General features: G+C 39.6%; 2 protein-coding genes across 13 annotated transcripts in view; one reads left to right on the top strand and one right to left on the bottom strand.

The window, feature by feature from the left end:
- Window positions 1–8337: 8337 nt before the first annotated feature.
- On the top strand, window positions 8338–16972 carry sec61g (SEC61 translocon subunit gamma). The gene is made up of 4 exons (XM_052016654.1): window positions 8338–8439; window positions 12549–12648; window positions 14438–14540; window positions 16853–16972. The coding sequence occupies exons 2-4, from the start codon at window positions 12555–12557 to the stop codon at window positions 16860–16862; spliced, it is 207 nt and encodes a 68-aa protein (XP_051872614.1). The 5' UTR covers window positions 8338–8439; window positions 12549–12554; the 3' UTR covers window positions 16863–16972.
- Window positions 16924–18505, bottom strand: part of tpk1 (thiamin pyrophosphokinase 1) — a 254012-nt gene continuing 252430 nt past the window's right edge. For 3 of the 12 annotated variants that reach the window (XM_052016650.1, XM_052016646.1, XM_052016647.1), the window contains one exon: window positions 16928–17166. In XM_052016650.1, the coding sequence (XP_051872610.1) occupies window positions 17039–17166 (128 nt within the window). In that variant the 3' untranslated portion in view covers window positions 16928–17038. Of the gene's footprint in view, window positions 17167–18505 lie in introns of all 12 variants that reach the window. The other 9 variants (XM_052016645.1, XM_052016644.1, XM_052016642.1 and 6 more) reach the window with 5 other exon arrangements.

Genomic DNA, 18505 nt, shown 5'->3' on the forward strand with positions numbered 1-18505 from the left:
TCAACATAATAAATATTCTGAAACATAGGTCAAATAGCATGAACATTTTGGCATTTTTAGCAGTCTTTTGAATTTTTCCAAATTGTTGATAAATTTCTAAAGTACTGTGGATATTAAATGTTGTACTTAAGTCCAAGCCAACACCCGAGCCTCTGCACTCATGTGAGTACCTTGAAATTTATATATGAGGTCAGACAAATTTTTGGTTAAGTTTGGTCGTTAACATGAAACCCTTTTAATCTATTCATGGGTGCTGCCTTACCGGTTGAGTATTTCTGGCATTTATTTCAAATTTCCAGAATCTGCAGTAATTTGCTCCTGAATTTTGGTAAGTTTTGCCATTTTTCAAGCAGGTTAAGTACCTAATAAATGAAAAAGACATGAGAAGAGTATGTACTATTATTAAAAAATTCTATTGTCTTTATCAAAAAGGTTGTACTTTTTTGCACTGTAGTTCAATAATTTTGGCAGTTGTAATTGGCGATACAATGATGAAACCCATATTTTTGTTGTGTATCAATCTCGTAGGCAATTTACTTGATTAGAAGGTCTCTGTGGATACTAATAGTGACCTTCTGAATAAAATCAAAACAATCAAAACATTAAAAAAATCAAGACTTTGCCAGTGCCATTATTACAAATCTTTGTATAAAAATAGTTCAGACATTTCACATCTTTTTCCATGTTGTAGAAATATTAATTTATCTAATTAAATATGATTTCTAATCCTTGGGGCCACCAGCAAATAATGGTACAAATTGGCTAGTTTTGCATGACTGAAATGCACAACTGTCCATTGATCATCTTTTACTGAAAACCAGTCGACGCTACCTGCCAAGATTGCTCTCTGATGCTTGAGCTTGGGCAATTAATTATCAGTTTTGTCCTTTTAACCAAACAAGATTAAAATAAAAACTATTAACTTCAGCTTCTATCCAGCTGGCATCAGCATTAGGAGAAGAAGGCAAGTTAACATCATATTCAATCGACATAACAAATATTTCAGGACATTTAACACTGTGGACATTTTCCACAGTTGGTGCTCTCTTGACAAATTTCTTCTGCACCCTATCATAAATGTTCCTCCTGTTCCCTCCATCCTTCCCTTCCCTGAAACCTAGAGCACACTTTTCTTTTCACTTTTCCAGTTCTGATGAAGGGTCCTTGACCCAAAACTCTGTTTTTCCCCCCAATGATGCTGCCTGACCTGCTGAGCATTTTTAGCATGCTCTGTTTTTATTTGGAACTCTCTTGGGTCATTAATATCAGTGGATTTAAATTAATATTTGCACAATGATTACCAGGGATAGGAGGTTAATGCATTTCAATAATCTCTGAATGTTGAGTAAACATGTTTAAACGATCTTCGGACATAATAGCTATAATAAGTAGCATAATGCATTAGGTCATCTCAAAAACACATAGCCTTCTAAACCAACCAACATTTCCATGTTCTGACATGTGGCACAACTGTAATATCCACCAAGTATGCAGTGGGCCTGGAACTGCGGGCACAAGTACTGGTCTCCTCAGTCAGGGAAAATATCCTCCTTGCATTCAGCCTATCAAGCCCTTCAACAATTTTGTAAGTTTCAGTGAAACCTTCTCTTATTCCCCTGAACTTCAGCGAATGCAGTCCCAATCTACTCTCTCTTCTCCCTGTACAGCAGTGGAGAGGAGAGAGTAGACTGGGATTATATTCAGCTCTCTCCTTCCCTGGAACTATTCTAATAAGTCTTCACTGTTTTCCTTCACTGGCAAGTTCATCCTTTCTTAACTGATGAGATCTAAAATCCATTTCTCCAGGTGTGGTTTCATCAAGGCTCTATACAACTGCAATACTTGCAAGTTTCTCCTGTAGTCAAACCCTCTCATTACAAAGGTGTGTGCCCTCCAAACCATTTGCTCTCCAAATTGCCTGCTACATCTGGATGTTGGCTTTCAGTGACGTGTGTACAAGTGCACTCGGATCCCTTTGAACATCAACACCACCAATCTCTTAGCACTTAACAAATACTCTGCTTTTCTATTATGTTCACCAACACATTGCTGCAATCACGAAGAAGGCACGCGAGCAGCTCTACTTCATTAGGAGTTTGAGATTTGGTATGTCACCAGAGACTCTTGCAAACTTCTACAGATGTATGGTGGAAAGCATTCTGACTGGTTGCATCACCACCTGGTATGGAGGCTCCAACGTGTAGGATTGAAAGAGGCTGCAGAGGGATGTAAACTCAGCCAGCCCCATCACAGGCACAACCCTCCCCATCATCGAGGACATCTTCAAGAGGTGGTGCCTCAAGAAGGCAGCTTCCATCATTAAGGACCCTCACCATCTGGGAAATGCCCTCTTCTCAGTACTACCATCAGAGAGGAGGTACAGGAGCCTGAAGAACCACACTCAATGTTTTAGGAACAGCTTCTTCCCCTCCATCATCAGATTTTTGAACTGTCTATGAACGCATGAACACTACCTCGTTATTCCTCTTTTGCACTATTTATTGTTTATTTTTTGGTGACTTATTGTAATTTTTCTGTCTTGCACTGTACTGCTGCCACAAAACAACAAATTTCACAACACATGTCAGTTATAATAAACCAGACTCTGATTCTGATTCAAATTGGATGCATACATAATTTTCCACATTATACTCCATCAGCCATGCTCTTCCCCACTCAATCGGCTTGTCCATATCCCCTGAAGCCTCTTTACATTCTCCACCATACTCACAATCCCACCAGACCCCTCAGCCAAATTGTTGCTGCTAACTGTGTACAGCTGGGCCCCAAGCACAGATCCCTATGGTACTCCACAAGTCAGAGCCTACCGACATGAGAAAGATCCATTTCAGTATGTCACCCTTGATTCCATGTGCTCCAACCTTGTAGACCAACTTCCTGTCTATTACTTCATTAGAAGCATGATGAAGGGAAAAAAAAATGTAGTTGTGAGTCAATATAGTTTGGGAGCACCAGGGGTTACAATTTTATAATATGCACATTAGTAACTAGGTTAGGATGTTAGGAAATGCTTCTTTGCTTAGGGAATAGTGGATGGGTTGTGCAGGAAACTCTGATTCAGCAAGTTATTTCATGTGAGACATGGATCTGTTTCTGGTTAGGGTGGAGGCCACTTTATATAAGAGGAAACTACAGTAAATCAGAGCTCCTGGACTTGTTCTAAAGGCATAGAGAGAAGTTTTACAGACTTTTTTCCAAACTGATCTGTTGTCACACCTCATGTGGGACATGTTGAGGCTTTTGGGTGGGATGAGGAGTGTATTATTTGTGATGTAAAGATAGAGCACTTATATGGCATGGGCTGGACAGATGAGTGGTAATTTTCCAGAGCATCATTGTCATATATTTGTATCATGGGATTGTGATTCTGTAGAAGATATAGATATTTAATGATGATAATCACTTATTCTGATTATAATTTATTTGAATTTTCACCTTACAATGATGAGATTTGTGGCAAAATAACTCTTAGGGTGACTCAGAGTTTGCCTTACAAAAAGAGCCTTTCATAAATCCTTTTTTTCTTGTGCACTATTCTTAAATCACATATTAAGCTAATTTAATTCAAATGATAATTTTCTTCATAAATATCTCGGGACTGCTGCCTGGGCTGCACCACGCCTGTACTTAATTGGTCTGAACTTAGAGGCCCAACTGCACTGGTCTATACTCCAGCAGTATAGGTCTCCAGTGATGCTGTGAGTGAGGTCCTGCTCTGAAAGGCCTTGATAGCTTTGACAGCCTGCTCTAAAGTTGAGTGATATTTAATAATGGTTTTTTAAATGTCTCTGGCATCTATTTCAAAACCATTAAAATTTAAAGTAAATAATTTAAAATCAAAAACATAAATAATTAAAAAGTAAAGTTAATTAAAACGCATAGTAATTAAAGCACTAAAGTGAATAGAAGTAACTTACCTTATTTGCCTCCTAATCTGCAACCCATTGATCACCACTGAAATCAGTGAGGTCTTGAATCTTGCCTGTGGTCTGACTTGGTGCAGGATTAAAGAGGCAATTCCCCAATGTGAGAGCAGTGGAATCTCAGGAAGACTGAGTTTTACCACTGGACTTCATGAGGAATCCAGCAGGTGGAGCCAATGTTGTCAGTAGGACTTCTGTGATGTCAGTGATTGTGTGCAAGTCCCCAAACTTATTGATATTTATAAAGCTACTCAGTAACCCAGCATTTGCTATTGAGATCCAGTTCATTGTTTGAAGTGCTGGTTGAAAATTTTTAGATGGATTGTGCACACACTAGGCTTCCTAGGAGAGTTTTGCTTTACATGAAAATATTTGAAATTCCCTAAATGAGAATTTTCAATTTAAAAATGGTAATATGAATAACCTGGCTTTTAAACAAGCCAGCCTGATCAATATTTCCCCAAATGCTGTTTTAATAATCATTCTCCCAGTCTAAGAGGAACCATATTCTCTCTTTCTCCTCTTTAATAAAAGTCTCTTTACAGTTGTTTTATTGGCCTATAATTTTGGTCATGCTTTTTACTATACATCAACAATGAAATGTACTTTTGTTGTTTCAAGATACTCACAGTAATGAAAATTCTGTTTAATGTTTGAAAATTTTTGCTTTCTTGCCTTAAATTGAATCTCATTCAGTCAAAGATTATAACAGGTTTTATGAGAAATATATGCTGCACAGAGTCTCAGTGATAAATTACCCCCAAAAATTAGCTCTTTATGGGACCTTTATCTCTTGATGAATTGGAGCTGGTATGAAAAAGATGTTTTAATTTTCTAGGATACTGATTAATATTTTCCAAACGTTCTGCATTATTTCTTGTTGAAACCTCGTTTGTATTAATATTCATCAAAATTTAGATATAGTGCCCACTTTGAAACAGAATGGTGCCTCAGGAGTTGCATAATTAAAATATTAGATATAGAACATATAACTTATACAATGATATAAAAGAGGAGGTTATGGTTAATGTCAGTTCTTAAGATATCTGAAAAAAGTAATTGAGTTTAGTTTAAAACAATACTCCTTCTAAATGTACTAATACCCTATGAATCATGCAACGCCACCATTACTTAGAGTGCCACTGGCAACAGCTGCATTTTATCAGGGACAGAAGTGAAGCAGAGCAATTAATATTTGTGTACATTTGGCACATATCCTTATCCACCTTGCTTCATGATTATCTCATCAGTTTTCTTACTGGCATGAAGGTGAAAAGAATCGAAATTTGTTCTCCAAGAAGTGCAGATTCCAAACTTCACATTTTAGCTTACTAACAATGGTCCAGAAGGAATTTGAGCAGGAGTAGTCAGCAAGACAGAATTGGGGCAATAAATACTTGCTATTTCATGAATAGCTTTACTTACAGTTGCCAGATAAGGAATTTCATGTCTGTTAGTGTTACGACAATGCCCCAAATGTTTTATAATTCCTTTTGAGCACAGAGCTCCATTCCTCTTTTTCTCTTCTTCTCCATTCCTCTTTTTCTCTTCTTTCTGCCAGACTCCCCTACCTTTCTCCTGCTCCTCCCTTCCTTCTATCCTCTCCTTCTCCTTCTATCCTCTCCTTCTCCACCCCTTTCTTTTCCTTCCCCCTCCTCTGGCAGTCTCCCCATCCACTCACACCCCACACCCCCACTGCCACATACACACACACCACCACTGTCCAGTCCCACTTACCAGCTTGGGAAACTTTGTATTCTGTGAGTTGGCTGAATGACTTTGTCCCTGGTTCTGGTGTCCATGCTGCCTGCGGCCCTAGCAGAGATCACCTTGTACCCTTTCCTAGAACTTTAATGGGACTGCAGTCCCCACACAATGCTTGCATTGTGCTGTCTCCTACCATGTTGCAGGCAGGTTATTGGGCCCCTATTGTATCCTTCACAGGTATATGGGGGTAGATTCATCCTCACTCTGGGGGAGCACCTCACAATTCCACCATGACCAGAACTGGGAAAGGAAGGGAAGATGTTTAAGAGTTATTGGGGTACTGGGAAAAGGCCACATTTCGGGTTGAGGGAAAGAGGGGATTAAGTGAAATGAGGGTGAAAAAGGGGCCAAGGGAGGAGAAGGTAGGCAAGGACATGTGTATCTGTGCCTGTCCCCCAGCTCCACAAATGTATGCATGTAAATGTATGGGAATGTGCATTATATATATGTGTGTGTGTGTGTGTGTGTGTGTGTGTGTGTGTGTGTGTGTGTGTGTGAGTGTGAGTGCAGGTTTGTTTATTTGTGTGTATGTGTTGGGTGGTGTTGGGGGTTGGTACATGTATGTACTTCCTTATCTGTGTCTGTATTGATGCCCATGTAATGGAGCCTGGTCTCCAATCGTCTTAATTCCCTTTCCCCTTTGGGACTGAGATCTCGCTCTGTCAAGACTGGTAGCTCCTTTTACAAATCTGTTCTAAAATAAGCAAGTCACACAGATGCAATAGCCATCTCAAGGTTAAAAATAAAATTTATTCACAGGCACCTTTCGCTCCTTAATATGAATTCGGGGCCTGGGACATTAGGACCCAATGAACTGCCTCAACTGTAACAGACCTGAACATTATCACAGCTCAGGAACTCAGAGGCTTTGGCATTGACATTTCCAGCCTGAGTGAAACACAGTAGGCTGGAGACTGCTAGCTCCAAAGAACGAGCCGTGGGGTATACCTTCTTCTAGAAGGGCAAACAGGAAGAATACCATCATCACAGGGTGGATTTGCCAATCAAGAATGAGCTGGTCTGGTGTTGTAGGGATAAATGAATATCTCATGGCCTTCTTTCTCACTCTAATGTGAAACCAGTACACTATAGTCATCAGTGCACATGCCCTAAGCCACATACTTTCAGCAGGAATTGTTGAAAAAGCAACCGGCACTGGTTTTCCCCTCCCTCGCTAACTATGGTACCTGTTACCTCATCTGATATTCCAACACCAATATTGCCAGTGCAATAATCCTCCAAATCCTTTGGCAAGGTAAGGAACCCAATGTCAGCATCCTCTCTCGGGCCAGCATCCTCAGCACTGAAGATGTTGGCCCATATTATCCACATGTCAAATACCCAAAACAATTGTTCTACTCCAGGCTCTCTCATGGCAAACGATTTCTAGGAGGACAGTGACAACACTTCAAAGATATTCTCATATACTTCCTGAAAAATAGTCGTCGTCGTGGCTATCCCTCGAGGTCGAGGATGATGGTCTTCGTTCTGTGATCTACTTATGGGCTTTCAAGTGGCTTATGAAAGTTCTTCCGCATTCAGGACAGGTAGTTCCGGATGGCAGATGGGGCTTTGGTTGTTGCTGCCCTCTCTTTCCATTTTCTTCTCTTTTCCTCTAATTCTGCACATCTGTGGCTTCGAAGGTTGCTGTTCCTTCTTTGGACGATGTTTGCCAGAGTTTCTTGTCCTTGGCATTAGTTTCCCAATTGTTGATGTCGATGTTACATTTCTTCATGTTGGCTTTTAAGATGTCTTTGAATAGTAACATCCATATCAACTGTTGGGAATCCTGGCCCATGACTGCTCAAAATGGAGAGAAGGTGCAGATATGAAAGTAAACCCATACAAGTCTAGTGTGGGATATAAGTCAGCAAGTAGCTGGCATTATCTTTACAATATGACTGTACTGGTAAGAATCTGCTTGTCATATCAGTAAGAGATTTAAGTTCCCTGAGAAGGAGCATCCAGAAAGGCATAGAGTTCCGAGTCTCCTCAACTACAGAACATGGGCGCCCAACAAAAATGGCAGAAAAAACGCACACCATCCTAAATAACCCACCCACCCACCTGGGTGGTCAAGCTCCTCTTATGCAACCTGTGGATCCCTGCATCGGCTTCTCAGACACCTCAGAACACAGGGAACTGGAGTGAAAATAATTCTCCTTGAGAGGTAGCCCGAGAACACATACAGGGCAGCATCATTTTTGCCTAGTAAATACTAACATGTTTTTTTTTGAATTAAAACAAAGCTTCGAGCTTCATAAGAATCTTCAACACAACTTTTTTTCCAGTTTACAAACCACCCTGTATGTTGTGAAATGCTGTAATTGACTAAACTTAAGAAATACTGTCATGCAAAGTTGTTACTTTCAGACTAAATAAATTATTGAATCTATCGTGCATCCAATAAGCACCCAGTGATCATTTTACAGCTGGATTTGATACGAAAGTACTCAGGAAACCATTTAATTCCCCCAAGACTTCTGGAGGCCTCCTGCTACGAGGGGCGGGGCGGGGCGGGGCGGGGCGGGGCGACACTGTGATTGACACCATTGACGGGGCATTTCGTCATCGCGGTGGAAGGCGAGGACCCTTTTATCCCGTTGCGCCTGACGTAAGTTCCGCTCAGTATTGCAAAGCCACGCATGCGTGACTAGTGTTCTCTCTCAGTGCAACGTCAGCGGCAGGATAAGAGCGACATCTTCCCAGGCTCGGAGGGAGCAGCGAGGTACCGGCGGGGGGAAAGGGACGGTGGGCGACGGCGATGGAGGGAGATGATATCAGTGATAATGAGAGGGTTTACTTCAGGAGGAAGGGAGTAGATGAGTGAGGAGGTGGGGGTTCGGGGAATCAGCCGGAGGGGAGTGGAGGGGGATTGAGGAGAGGGAGACAGGGTTGGAAAGTGAGGTGACGAGGAGGATGTGAGAGTGAAGGGGGGTGAGTGAGGGTAATGGAATGGGGGAGGTGGAGGGAGGGATAATGTGTAGGGAGATGGTTGGTTGTGACTTGATTCGTTTACCCATGATAGATCTTGCGCTTGGAAGCCATAAAGTGTTGCTGGGCAAAATCTGAAGTACATCAGGGTCCATGTCATTTGTGTGGTTAATTTCATTTTTTTAAAAAAAGTAGCAGAGTTGTTGTCAAAAACAATGGGTAAAGTAATACTGACTTGCTGTAAATTGTAAATTTCAAATCAGTAGGATGGGGTGGGGGAATAGAAGGAATACTACAAATCCTGAGAGGTGAAAGGGGAAAATGAGGCACCCCAGGAATGAATGAGTAACAACCTTCTAGTCATTAAAAACAATCTGTTAACCATTATCACTGTGCACCCAACTAAATTGTGACATTGTCAAATTGCCAACCCTACGACACCAGACCTCAACCATAATGGATCAAATCATCTGACCAAACAACCCTGTGGTTCAGACCACCAAGACTCTGACTCCTGAATACTGATATTCAGGCCCTTGTGTTTTGTGATGCTTGTTAACTTAGACCTAAATGTATGGGGCATGGATAAAAACCTTACAAGTAAGACAAGAATGGCTAATATTGTTGAGAGTGAGGGTGAAAGCTTTAGACTGCAGAAATGGTGTAATGCTGGTCGGGCAGAAAAGTGACAAATGGGATCTAGTCGAGAGAAGTATGAGGTAATACATCTAGGGAAAGCAACAAAGCAAGGGAACACAACAAATGATGGCATATTGAATAGTGTGGAGGAACAAGGGATGTTTGAGTTTGCACAGATCCATGAAGGTTACTAAGATGGTTAAAAAGGAAAATGCAAGGTTTACCTTTATTTGCTGACTGTAAGGGCAATGAGGTTATGCCAGAGCTGTATACAGTGACCAGAGCTTGAGTACTCTTTATTTTGCTGGTCACCCCATTTTAAGTAACATGTCATTACTCTGGAGAGGTTGAGGAGATTTAAGAGGATGTTGTCAACACAGTGCTATTTCAGCAGTGAGAAAAGATTGGATAAGCTTTGAAACAGAAGAGGTGGCTGAGTGGAGAATTAATTGAGGTGTGTGACACAGGGGGGGGGGGGGGGGCACGATGGACAACAGGGAGGGCCTGTTTCCCTTAGTGGATAGGTCAAAACCACAGGGCACAAATTTAAAGCAATTTGTAGAAAGATTAAAGAGGAGATGTGGAATTTATTTTCAACCAGTTGGTGCTGTAGCCTGGGGTTTGCTGTCTGAATGGGTGTTGAGAGGCAGAAGCCATCATCATACTTAAAGAAATGTGTAGAGCTATAGGCCTGGTGCCATGAGGTGCTGTTAAGCTAGGCAGCTTTATAGCAACTGGCATGATGGGCTGAATGGCCCCCTTTAGTGTCACACATTTTCTAGGATTCTAGATTTACAAGTATTGGGGTAATTTGATTTTCCTTTGCCTTGGTGCTTTTGGAATTTTAAACAATTACATCTTGCTACTTGCAATTCAAACCTATCACAGTTTGTGTGCTCATGCAATACCAAGTAAAAACTTAAATACTGCAAGGGCAAAATGTTGTCTCAATAACAAGAATCTTTGGGCACCTCCAGGTATTATGTCCATAGTTTTACATCTCTGGAATGATCCAAATACATAGGAATGACATGCCATTTAAAGGTTTACAGTAAACTTTAAAGAGATGACATTTTATTCAATGACATTAATGTTCATGTTTTATGCAGGATTTCATTCATAACCAGATTGTCGAATAAAGCAGTCAATCATGGAAACTTTCAGCAGGATTTGGCCCTTTGAGCTTGCTCAACTATTTGATAATAGCTGATCCAACTTTTCCCAAGTTTCTTGCTTTTTCCCTGTAAAATTTGATTCCCTTACTGATTAAAAATCTATCTTGGCTTTGAATATATTCAAGGATTTCGCACCCACAGCTTTCTGGAGCAAGGAGTTCCAAGGACTCAACCCTATGGGTGAACCTGTGACCATGTGGGTTTCCTCCAGATGTTCTAGTTTCTTCCCACAGATGTGTGGGTTGGTTGGTCACTGTAAATTTCCCCTAGTGTGTGTGTGTATGTGTGGTGGGGGGTAATTAGAATCTGGGTTGAGAGGAGTGCTATGGAGCCACGCAGTGCAGGCACTGGTTCTCTAGACCACTAAGTCCATGCCAACTGTCAAGTACCTATTTACACTAACCCTACTGTAATCCATTTTTATCCTCCCCAGATTTGCATCAGCCCTTACCTCAAAGAGGGGCGATTATAAAGGGATTGGTTTGAATGGGTGATTGGTACAGACAGTGGAGTGAAGGGCTTGTTTCTGTATCTTTCCTTGCATAAAAAGATCAAGAGTGCACAGCACTGCAGATGTCTCACTGGTGCCTTGTACAACTGTAGTAAGACTTCCCTACTATACTATTCCTGTTCCCTTGAGATGAAAGCCAGCATTCTATTAGCCTTGCTAATCACCTGCTGTACCTGTATGCTAGCTATCTGTATTTCATGAATGGGGATTCCCAGACCCCTTGTGGAGCAGCTTTGTGCAGTCTTTCTCTATTTAAGTGTTTTATCATTCTTCCTTCCAGAATGAATGTGTGGCACTTTTTACGAAAATGCTTTGGATTAACAACTTTAATCTGAATTGGAAGATAATAGAGTCACAGAGCAATACAAGCACAGATACAGGCCCTTTGGCCCAACTTGTCTATGCTGACCACAGTGCCCACCCAGCTAGTCCCAATTTCCTGCGTCTTTAAATATTAAAGATGAACAGCTTTGGAGATGAGTAATAGGGAGCATGCATATGCTATGTGGAAAACAATGAAATACAAATATGGAACACTGAGCAAAGACTGTTTTTTAGATGATGGTACAGGCAAAAAGAAGGGATGACGAGACAAACAATAATAGGAGTGGGTTCCAGTGGAATTTAAAAATACAATAACATTTTGGTTAAGATTGGGATTTAGGCTAGAAAGCTCTTGGGTGTTTAAGTGAAAGCTCAGATGCTGTTCCTTGAGCTTGCATTGAAAACATTGTGGGAGGCCATGGTCAGACTGGGGCATAGAATTGAAGTGACAAGCAACCAGAAGCTTTGGATCATTCCTGTGAACTTAATGAAGATGGTCAGCAAAATAATCACATCACATATTTGGTGATGGTGTGTTGAATGCGCAAGGTGAAGACAAAGGACCCCCATCACATTTATGTAAGGTCTGAGGGCAAGAGTGTGAAAAATAGTAAAGACAAGGTTAAGAGCCAGTTGAAAAAGATGGCATTATTTTAATGGATGTGAAGGAAGATGAAGAAATTGCAATAAATCTCGGTGGTCAGCCAGTTTCCAGAAATGGGGCAAGAAAAGTCTATGAAGGGCACAGTTGGAAATGAACCACTGAAGGCTTGTGAGGGTTGGAGATTGGAAGCAAAGTTGATTACAAATTTAAACTGTTCATAGTCAGTAGGAACAAAAAGTGAGATTGGAGTACATCTGTGTAGTGGTGAGAGGGGACCTCAATGGGACTGGAATAAAGTATGTACCAGTTATCACTATCTTAAATTTGGAATTTAATAGATTCATAGGTGTATCTGCGATTTGGATATTAGTTCAGCTGGCAGGTTCCTTTGTAACCAGGACGACTCTTACCATTTCCCCCCTTCAGTAGTTACTCCTGGTTAGCCATCTTTGCTGCCTGCAACCCATGGGCAAATATTTGATTGCATGTGGCACAAAACAGACTTTTTTTGTCCATCACCATGTTAAGCATAACAACTGGGTTTCAGAATTGTTAAAGGCAGTTATCATAAATAATGTCTCAACTGGTAATTTGTGAGGACCATAGCTTTCTACTGTACCAAGGCACGTTTCCATCTGCTTACCCAACAGGACACAATGGATCAAGTAATGCAATTTGTGGAGCCCAGTCGCCAGTTTGTGAAAGATTCGATCAGACTTGTGAAAAGATGTACAAAGCCAGACAGGAAAGGTACAGTACTACTGCATTTTCTTTTGGGTGTATATATTAAGGTCTGAAGACAAAATAAAAGGCAAAGCCTATATAAAATTCTGGGGTTAGAATGGCTGGTTCTAATTTTTCTGAATGAAATTCAAGCTGGTTGGTCATCAGAGTGGTTGAGGCAGTGGTCTGTCATTCTGGGGCTTTGTTCATAGTTGGTTTAGATGTTCCATCACTCATTGTATAATCTGGGTAAAACTGAAAACTCTTAGAAGCAACTTGAGGTTCCTTTTGTAGTTTTGAAGATTAATGGATCATGTCTTTTCTGAAACTAGGTACACAGTTTTGGAGATACAAATTATACATGGACAGACAAGAATAGAACTTAAATTGTTAGCTTGCATGACATGCAGTTTTGGGGTTCACAGTCCATGATTTGGTCTATTTTTCCATCAAATTTTGCTTACAAATTGGATGGTGATAGTATTACAGTCATGTAGCCATTATTCTTTGAATAATGGTGTGTTCCTAATTCAATTTTTCCAATAACATTATCAATGGCTCAATCAAATTTTCAAATTTGCAAGATATAATTGATTACATTGCTGTTAATCTATGAAGGTAGTATTTTTTTAAAAAAACTTCATTTTTCTGGTTGTTCTATTTGTATTTGCAAACTTAACGTACAGGTGTTCCCACATGCATAATATTTTGACAAATATTAGTATGTCCTTCACCCCATTGTTTGAAATAAGAGTTGCAGGAAGGCGCAGAAAGCAAACTTGGGATGAAAATGTATTTGCAGATATATGGGAGAAATTTACTGAAACCCATGAAATATGATTTTCTTTTTACCTGTTGGAAATACCTGTGAGTAGCACTGCATGAATCCACAGAACAAGGTGCAAAAAAAAGAAATTCCATTCTTTAATAAAATATCTAAAGGTATCATAATATACAGCACAAAAAGTACATTATTTTGTAAGTAGAAAATTGCCAAACAGGATGATTCCTTTAAGGTGATAAAGGTTGATTGACGCTGCTGGAATTTGGCAAAAATAATCTGAAGAGAGCAGAAAAATCTTCAAGCGCAGTATTATTTGGGAATAAAAACTTAAAATTGCACATTCTTGGATTTGACCATATTTGGATAATTTGCAATATTTTCATTTGCATTGAGACATTGCTTTCAATTGCATGTGGTTAATATCACAATAAAGGTGACATGTATTTGATTTATTATGATTAAATAGTATTTGTGGCTTTCATATGTAGAGAGGAAGAACTAGATGACATTTTGAAGTTTTAAAACTGTTCTGAAAAGTATGAACTTGTCATTGTAATGCAAAAGAGTATTTGTATTTGATCCCTTTAATACCTTCCTGCACATAATTAAACTGGCAATCTTCCTGAGGGTGTCTTTTCAATGTTTGAACACTGATGCCAAGGGTGCATTTATTACCTGACTGGCTCTAGATTATTTCGGAGGACAGTTAAAAGATCGCCACTTTTGTCTGTCTTGAGTCCCATATAGTCCAGACTGGTGTAAGAGAGCAGATTTTCTTCCCTGGAGTATGTTGGTGGTTGTTGCAAAAAACCCCATAATTCTTTGTTATAATTTATATTCATACATTTGGATTGTAAATCTTTGCTGGGATTTGAATGATGTTCACTCATCTGTATATTAGTCCAGTAACTTGCGATGCTACCTTCCCCTTTTTGGATTCATCTGTCAGCCATTAATACTCTTTAGTTATCGAATGGCTTGGAAAAATTAATCTCAATTTTGAAAGTTTCCCATATGCTTTCCTTGTTACAGAATTTCAGAAGATTGCCATGGCCACAGCTATTGGATTTGCCATTATGGGATTCATTGGATTCTTTGTGAAGCTCATCCATATCCCAATTAATAACATTATTGTGTAAGTATTGTGGTTTTTGAGTGAAAAGTTGCCTTGGTGGCTTAAACATTCAATTGATGCAGAATATTTTCATTCTTTTGAACTTGTACTTGTGAAAATGTTAAAATAGAGTCAATAGAACCGTACAGCAAAATACAGGCCCTTCGGCCCACAATGTTGTGCCGACCTTTAAACCTCTCCTCAGACTATCTAACCCCTTCCTCCCACATATCCCCCTATTTTAAATTCCTCCATATGCTTATCTAACAATCTCTTGAATTTGACCAATGTACCTGCCTCTTCCACCACCCCAGGCAGTGCATTCCATGCCCCAACCATTCTCTGGGTGAAAAAAAACATCTCCCTCTGATATCTCCCTTGAACTTCCCACCCATTACTTTAAAGCTATGCCCTCTTGTATTGAGCATTGGTGCCCTAATTGGTGCTCTTAATTTCAATTAGATGGTTATAGACTGGGAATTTGGGAGAATTATTTAACTGGATTCAGATTTAGCATCTATTATAAATGCCAAGTTTGACAATTTTTATTTTGTTTAAAAACATAGTTACTTAAATGTAACCAGCCAATGCAATTTGCTTGACCTACTGAATTCCCCTTACAGTTCAGTTTTTTTGCTCCAGATTCTACTATCTGCAGTCTCTTGTCTCCAATTTGCATTTGTCTTTCATAAGTCGCCTTAATGTTCAGAATATTGCTGTAAATAGATGGTAATTTAAAAAAAATATCTTATTTAAATTAAAAGTAAAAATTTGGCAGATGAACTGCCTACAAGAGGAGTAACGTTAGGTGAGGATGTTTTAAGTAGACAGGGTGGTGAAGAAGGTTTTTGACATGCTGGCCTTCATCAGTCAGGGCATTGAGTACAGAAGTTGGGATATTATATGAGATGTATGTTGCAGTTGTACAAGACATTGGTGAGGCTGCATCTGGAATATTGTGATCAGTTTTGGTCACTCTTCTATAGGAAAGATGCTATTAAGCTGGAAAGAGTGTAGAGGAGATTTGAGGATGTTACTGGGACTGAGTTATGGAGAGAGGTTGGGACTTTTTATCATTTGGAGTGTAGGAGAATGAGGGATGATATTATAGAGGTGTATAAAATCATGAGGGGCATAGATAGGATGAATGTGCAGCCTTCCACGGGTTGAGGAGTCCAGAACTAGATGGCATAGGTTTAAGGTGAGGGGGAGATCTTTAATAGGAGTCTGAGGGGCAACTTTTACACCAGGAGTGTGGTCAGTATATGGAATGAGCTGCAAGAGGAAGTGGTTGAGGGAAGTACATTTACAACATTTAAAAGGTACATGGATAGGAAAGGTTTAGAGGGATATGGACCAAATGTGGGCAAATGGGACTGGCTTAGATGGGAATCTTGGTTGGCATGGATCAGTTGGGCCAAAGGGCTTGTTTCTGTGTTCTATGACTCCAAGAAGAATGTTGAGACCTGCAGAATCAGCAAAGGGGACCATTTTCACCAAATTTTCTGTGTAAAATATAGCAATGGGAATAAAAGCTAGAGATGTCCAGCAGCAAAAATGATTTGGATCATTTATGCATTTAGGTAATTGTTGGCTAGATGTGTTGCTTCTAAAAATAGCATTTGCAACCAGAGCGGTAGAGTAAGTTATGTTAAGGCTTAGAATATAGTGGTCAGTCCATATTGTGTTTTGTAGCACAAGATTGCTGATTTTTTGTTTGCATCAATATAAAAACATAGCATTATAATTTTTCATCATGATCCAAAGATTCTCAAGTTTTTCCCTAATATAAATATTAAAGGATCATGGATGTGCTATTTTTAAAAAAAATGTGTATTACATTGGCCACTCTCCTGGAACTTGCAACGTGCAAGTAGCCAATTCTGGATTTGCCTGCATTATAATCCTGTTGTTCAAATGGGGTATTTTTTTTTGTGCTGCCTGTTTCAAAGTACCATCCTCAAGTCCTAGGTCACATTTAAAAGCTTTAATTTTGCTTTATTATGGAATACTTTAATTTATTGTGGATTGCTGAAACTTAAAGACAGTTGCACAATGAATGTTTTTAAAATAAGTGCTTTATTTAAAAATCAAAAGCTCACCAGTTGAGGGAGGCTGTAAAGTAACAAGTGTTCTCATCTTAGTTCGTATTCTGTAGACAAGTGGAGTGACTTCTCAACCTGGAAAATTTGCTAGGAAAATACATGGCTTTGATTTGTTGATTATGTTAATAATATAATTGAAATAATTTGACAACTTGCTAGGTGATGCTGATTTTTTTTGAGTTGCACGTTGATATAAAACTAATGGATATTGTTTGAATCTCTTCACAGTGGTGGTTAGAACCTTTCTTCTGACTGAATAGTGTTGGGATAGAAAAAGAAGATGGCAAGACAGCAAGAAACACTTTATATTTTGTGCTTTAATCAATAAAATTGTTTTGATTTGTAAAATGCTGAGTTTTTTTTCCATTTGATTATCTGTGTTCTATTCTGCTTCATTTTAAAGGCACACACAGCTCATTTAAGTTGTCTCTTTATTCCCATTGTCCACAGCAGAGGTTCATCAGTTTCTATTGTGACTGTTCCACTTCCGTCGTAAGTGTTAGAGGTGCTGACCAGTTTCCCAAACTGAAGTACTTGATTGGCTGTAAAAGAGATAGTTAGTAAAGATTCGTGAAATCCAGATACTTCTGTACTACAAATATCTTAATTCTTGTCATTAAAATTCAGAAGAGGCTGCAGCTCTTCCTACTGAGGATAAAGTCGCACATGAGCAACTTTTTGGCTCTGCTGATAACCAGATTCGAGTATCCATCCATATTACACCACTAAATCCTGCCAGCAGGAAGTGCAGTGAGTTTCCGTAACCATGTTGTATGTAGTTGCTGGGACTTTAATGTCCCGTCTGTCTGATGTAGAAGCCCAAGTGGCTTTTCTCAGTGTTTTGTTTTTTCTTGATGATGGGAGCAATGTAACTATTCCTCATCCTATGACAAAAAAGTCACCAACGGTTCCATGTCAATTACTTGTAAATGAAGTAACATCAGTGTGATGATTAGTAAAATGGTATGGACTGTGCTGGACTCGGGAGTTTCCCTGAGTGGTAAATATTGCATTACACCTTGAAGATAAGTAACAGGCAGGTGCCAGATTGACAATCCAGCCACCCTGTAGCTTCTGAAATTATTTCAGGAAAATGAATTAAGGGAGTGTTGTTGCAGCTGAGGATTTAGTTCTCTTGGTATCCACATCCCTTTTCCAGGAGATGGTGCTGTTGGACAGTGTTTAAAAACAGCTTTGTAAATTAGCTTTGAGCAGTGCAGGAAAATGGGTAAGGAGTGGCTAAACATCTGAGAGCCATTTCGAGGAAATCATCCAGCCTCACAAGCTAATATGCATAGTCCATGCTTTGTATTCCAACAAACATTCTCATATTTGAGAAGTACCCAGCATTAGTCAACTGTGTTTCATAAGATCACCACCACTCAGCTCTATCTACCTATCAATAACTTCAGTGACATCCTCTTGTAATCCCTGATCATCACCTCAGCTCAAGCTGCATCCCACTGGTTTACTTTAACTGCTACTTGTGTTTTTTTTTCCACTTCACACTGATAAATCTACTTAAAGGCCTTGCTGCATATTATAAATAACCTTACATCATGTGCTGTCTCCAGCTTCCTATTTCTTTCAATAATTGACTACAACATCCACTTTAAATTCCTTACATGTCAATTCTGCATAACTGAAATTGTGCTGGCAAAAATGTGCAGCTGCACACAATTCTGGAGCCTTGATGTGGCTGATCATGCCATTTTCTTTAATAGCCCTGCATAAATAGGTGGTTTCGGCCTTGCCGACCATGTTCTCCTGCTATGGTTTCTCCAGTCACCTCTAAAAGACAAATCATTATCCACTATAACCTCCCTTTTTATTTACGTGAGATCCTTTGTTAGCAGAACAGGAAATTTTTGTATATATTGA

Source organism: Pristis pectinata, chromosome 5 (assembly GCF_009764475.1).
Source record: "Pristis pectinata isolate sPriPec2 chromosome 5, sPriPec2.1.pri, whole genome shotgun sequence".
In the NCBI taxonomy this organism is placed as follows: Eukaryota; Metazoa; Chordata; class Chondrichthyes; order Rhinopristiformes; family Pristidae; genus Pristis; species Pristis pectinata.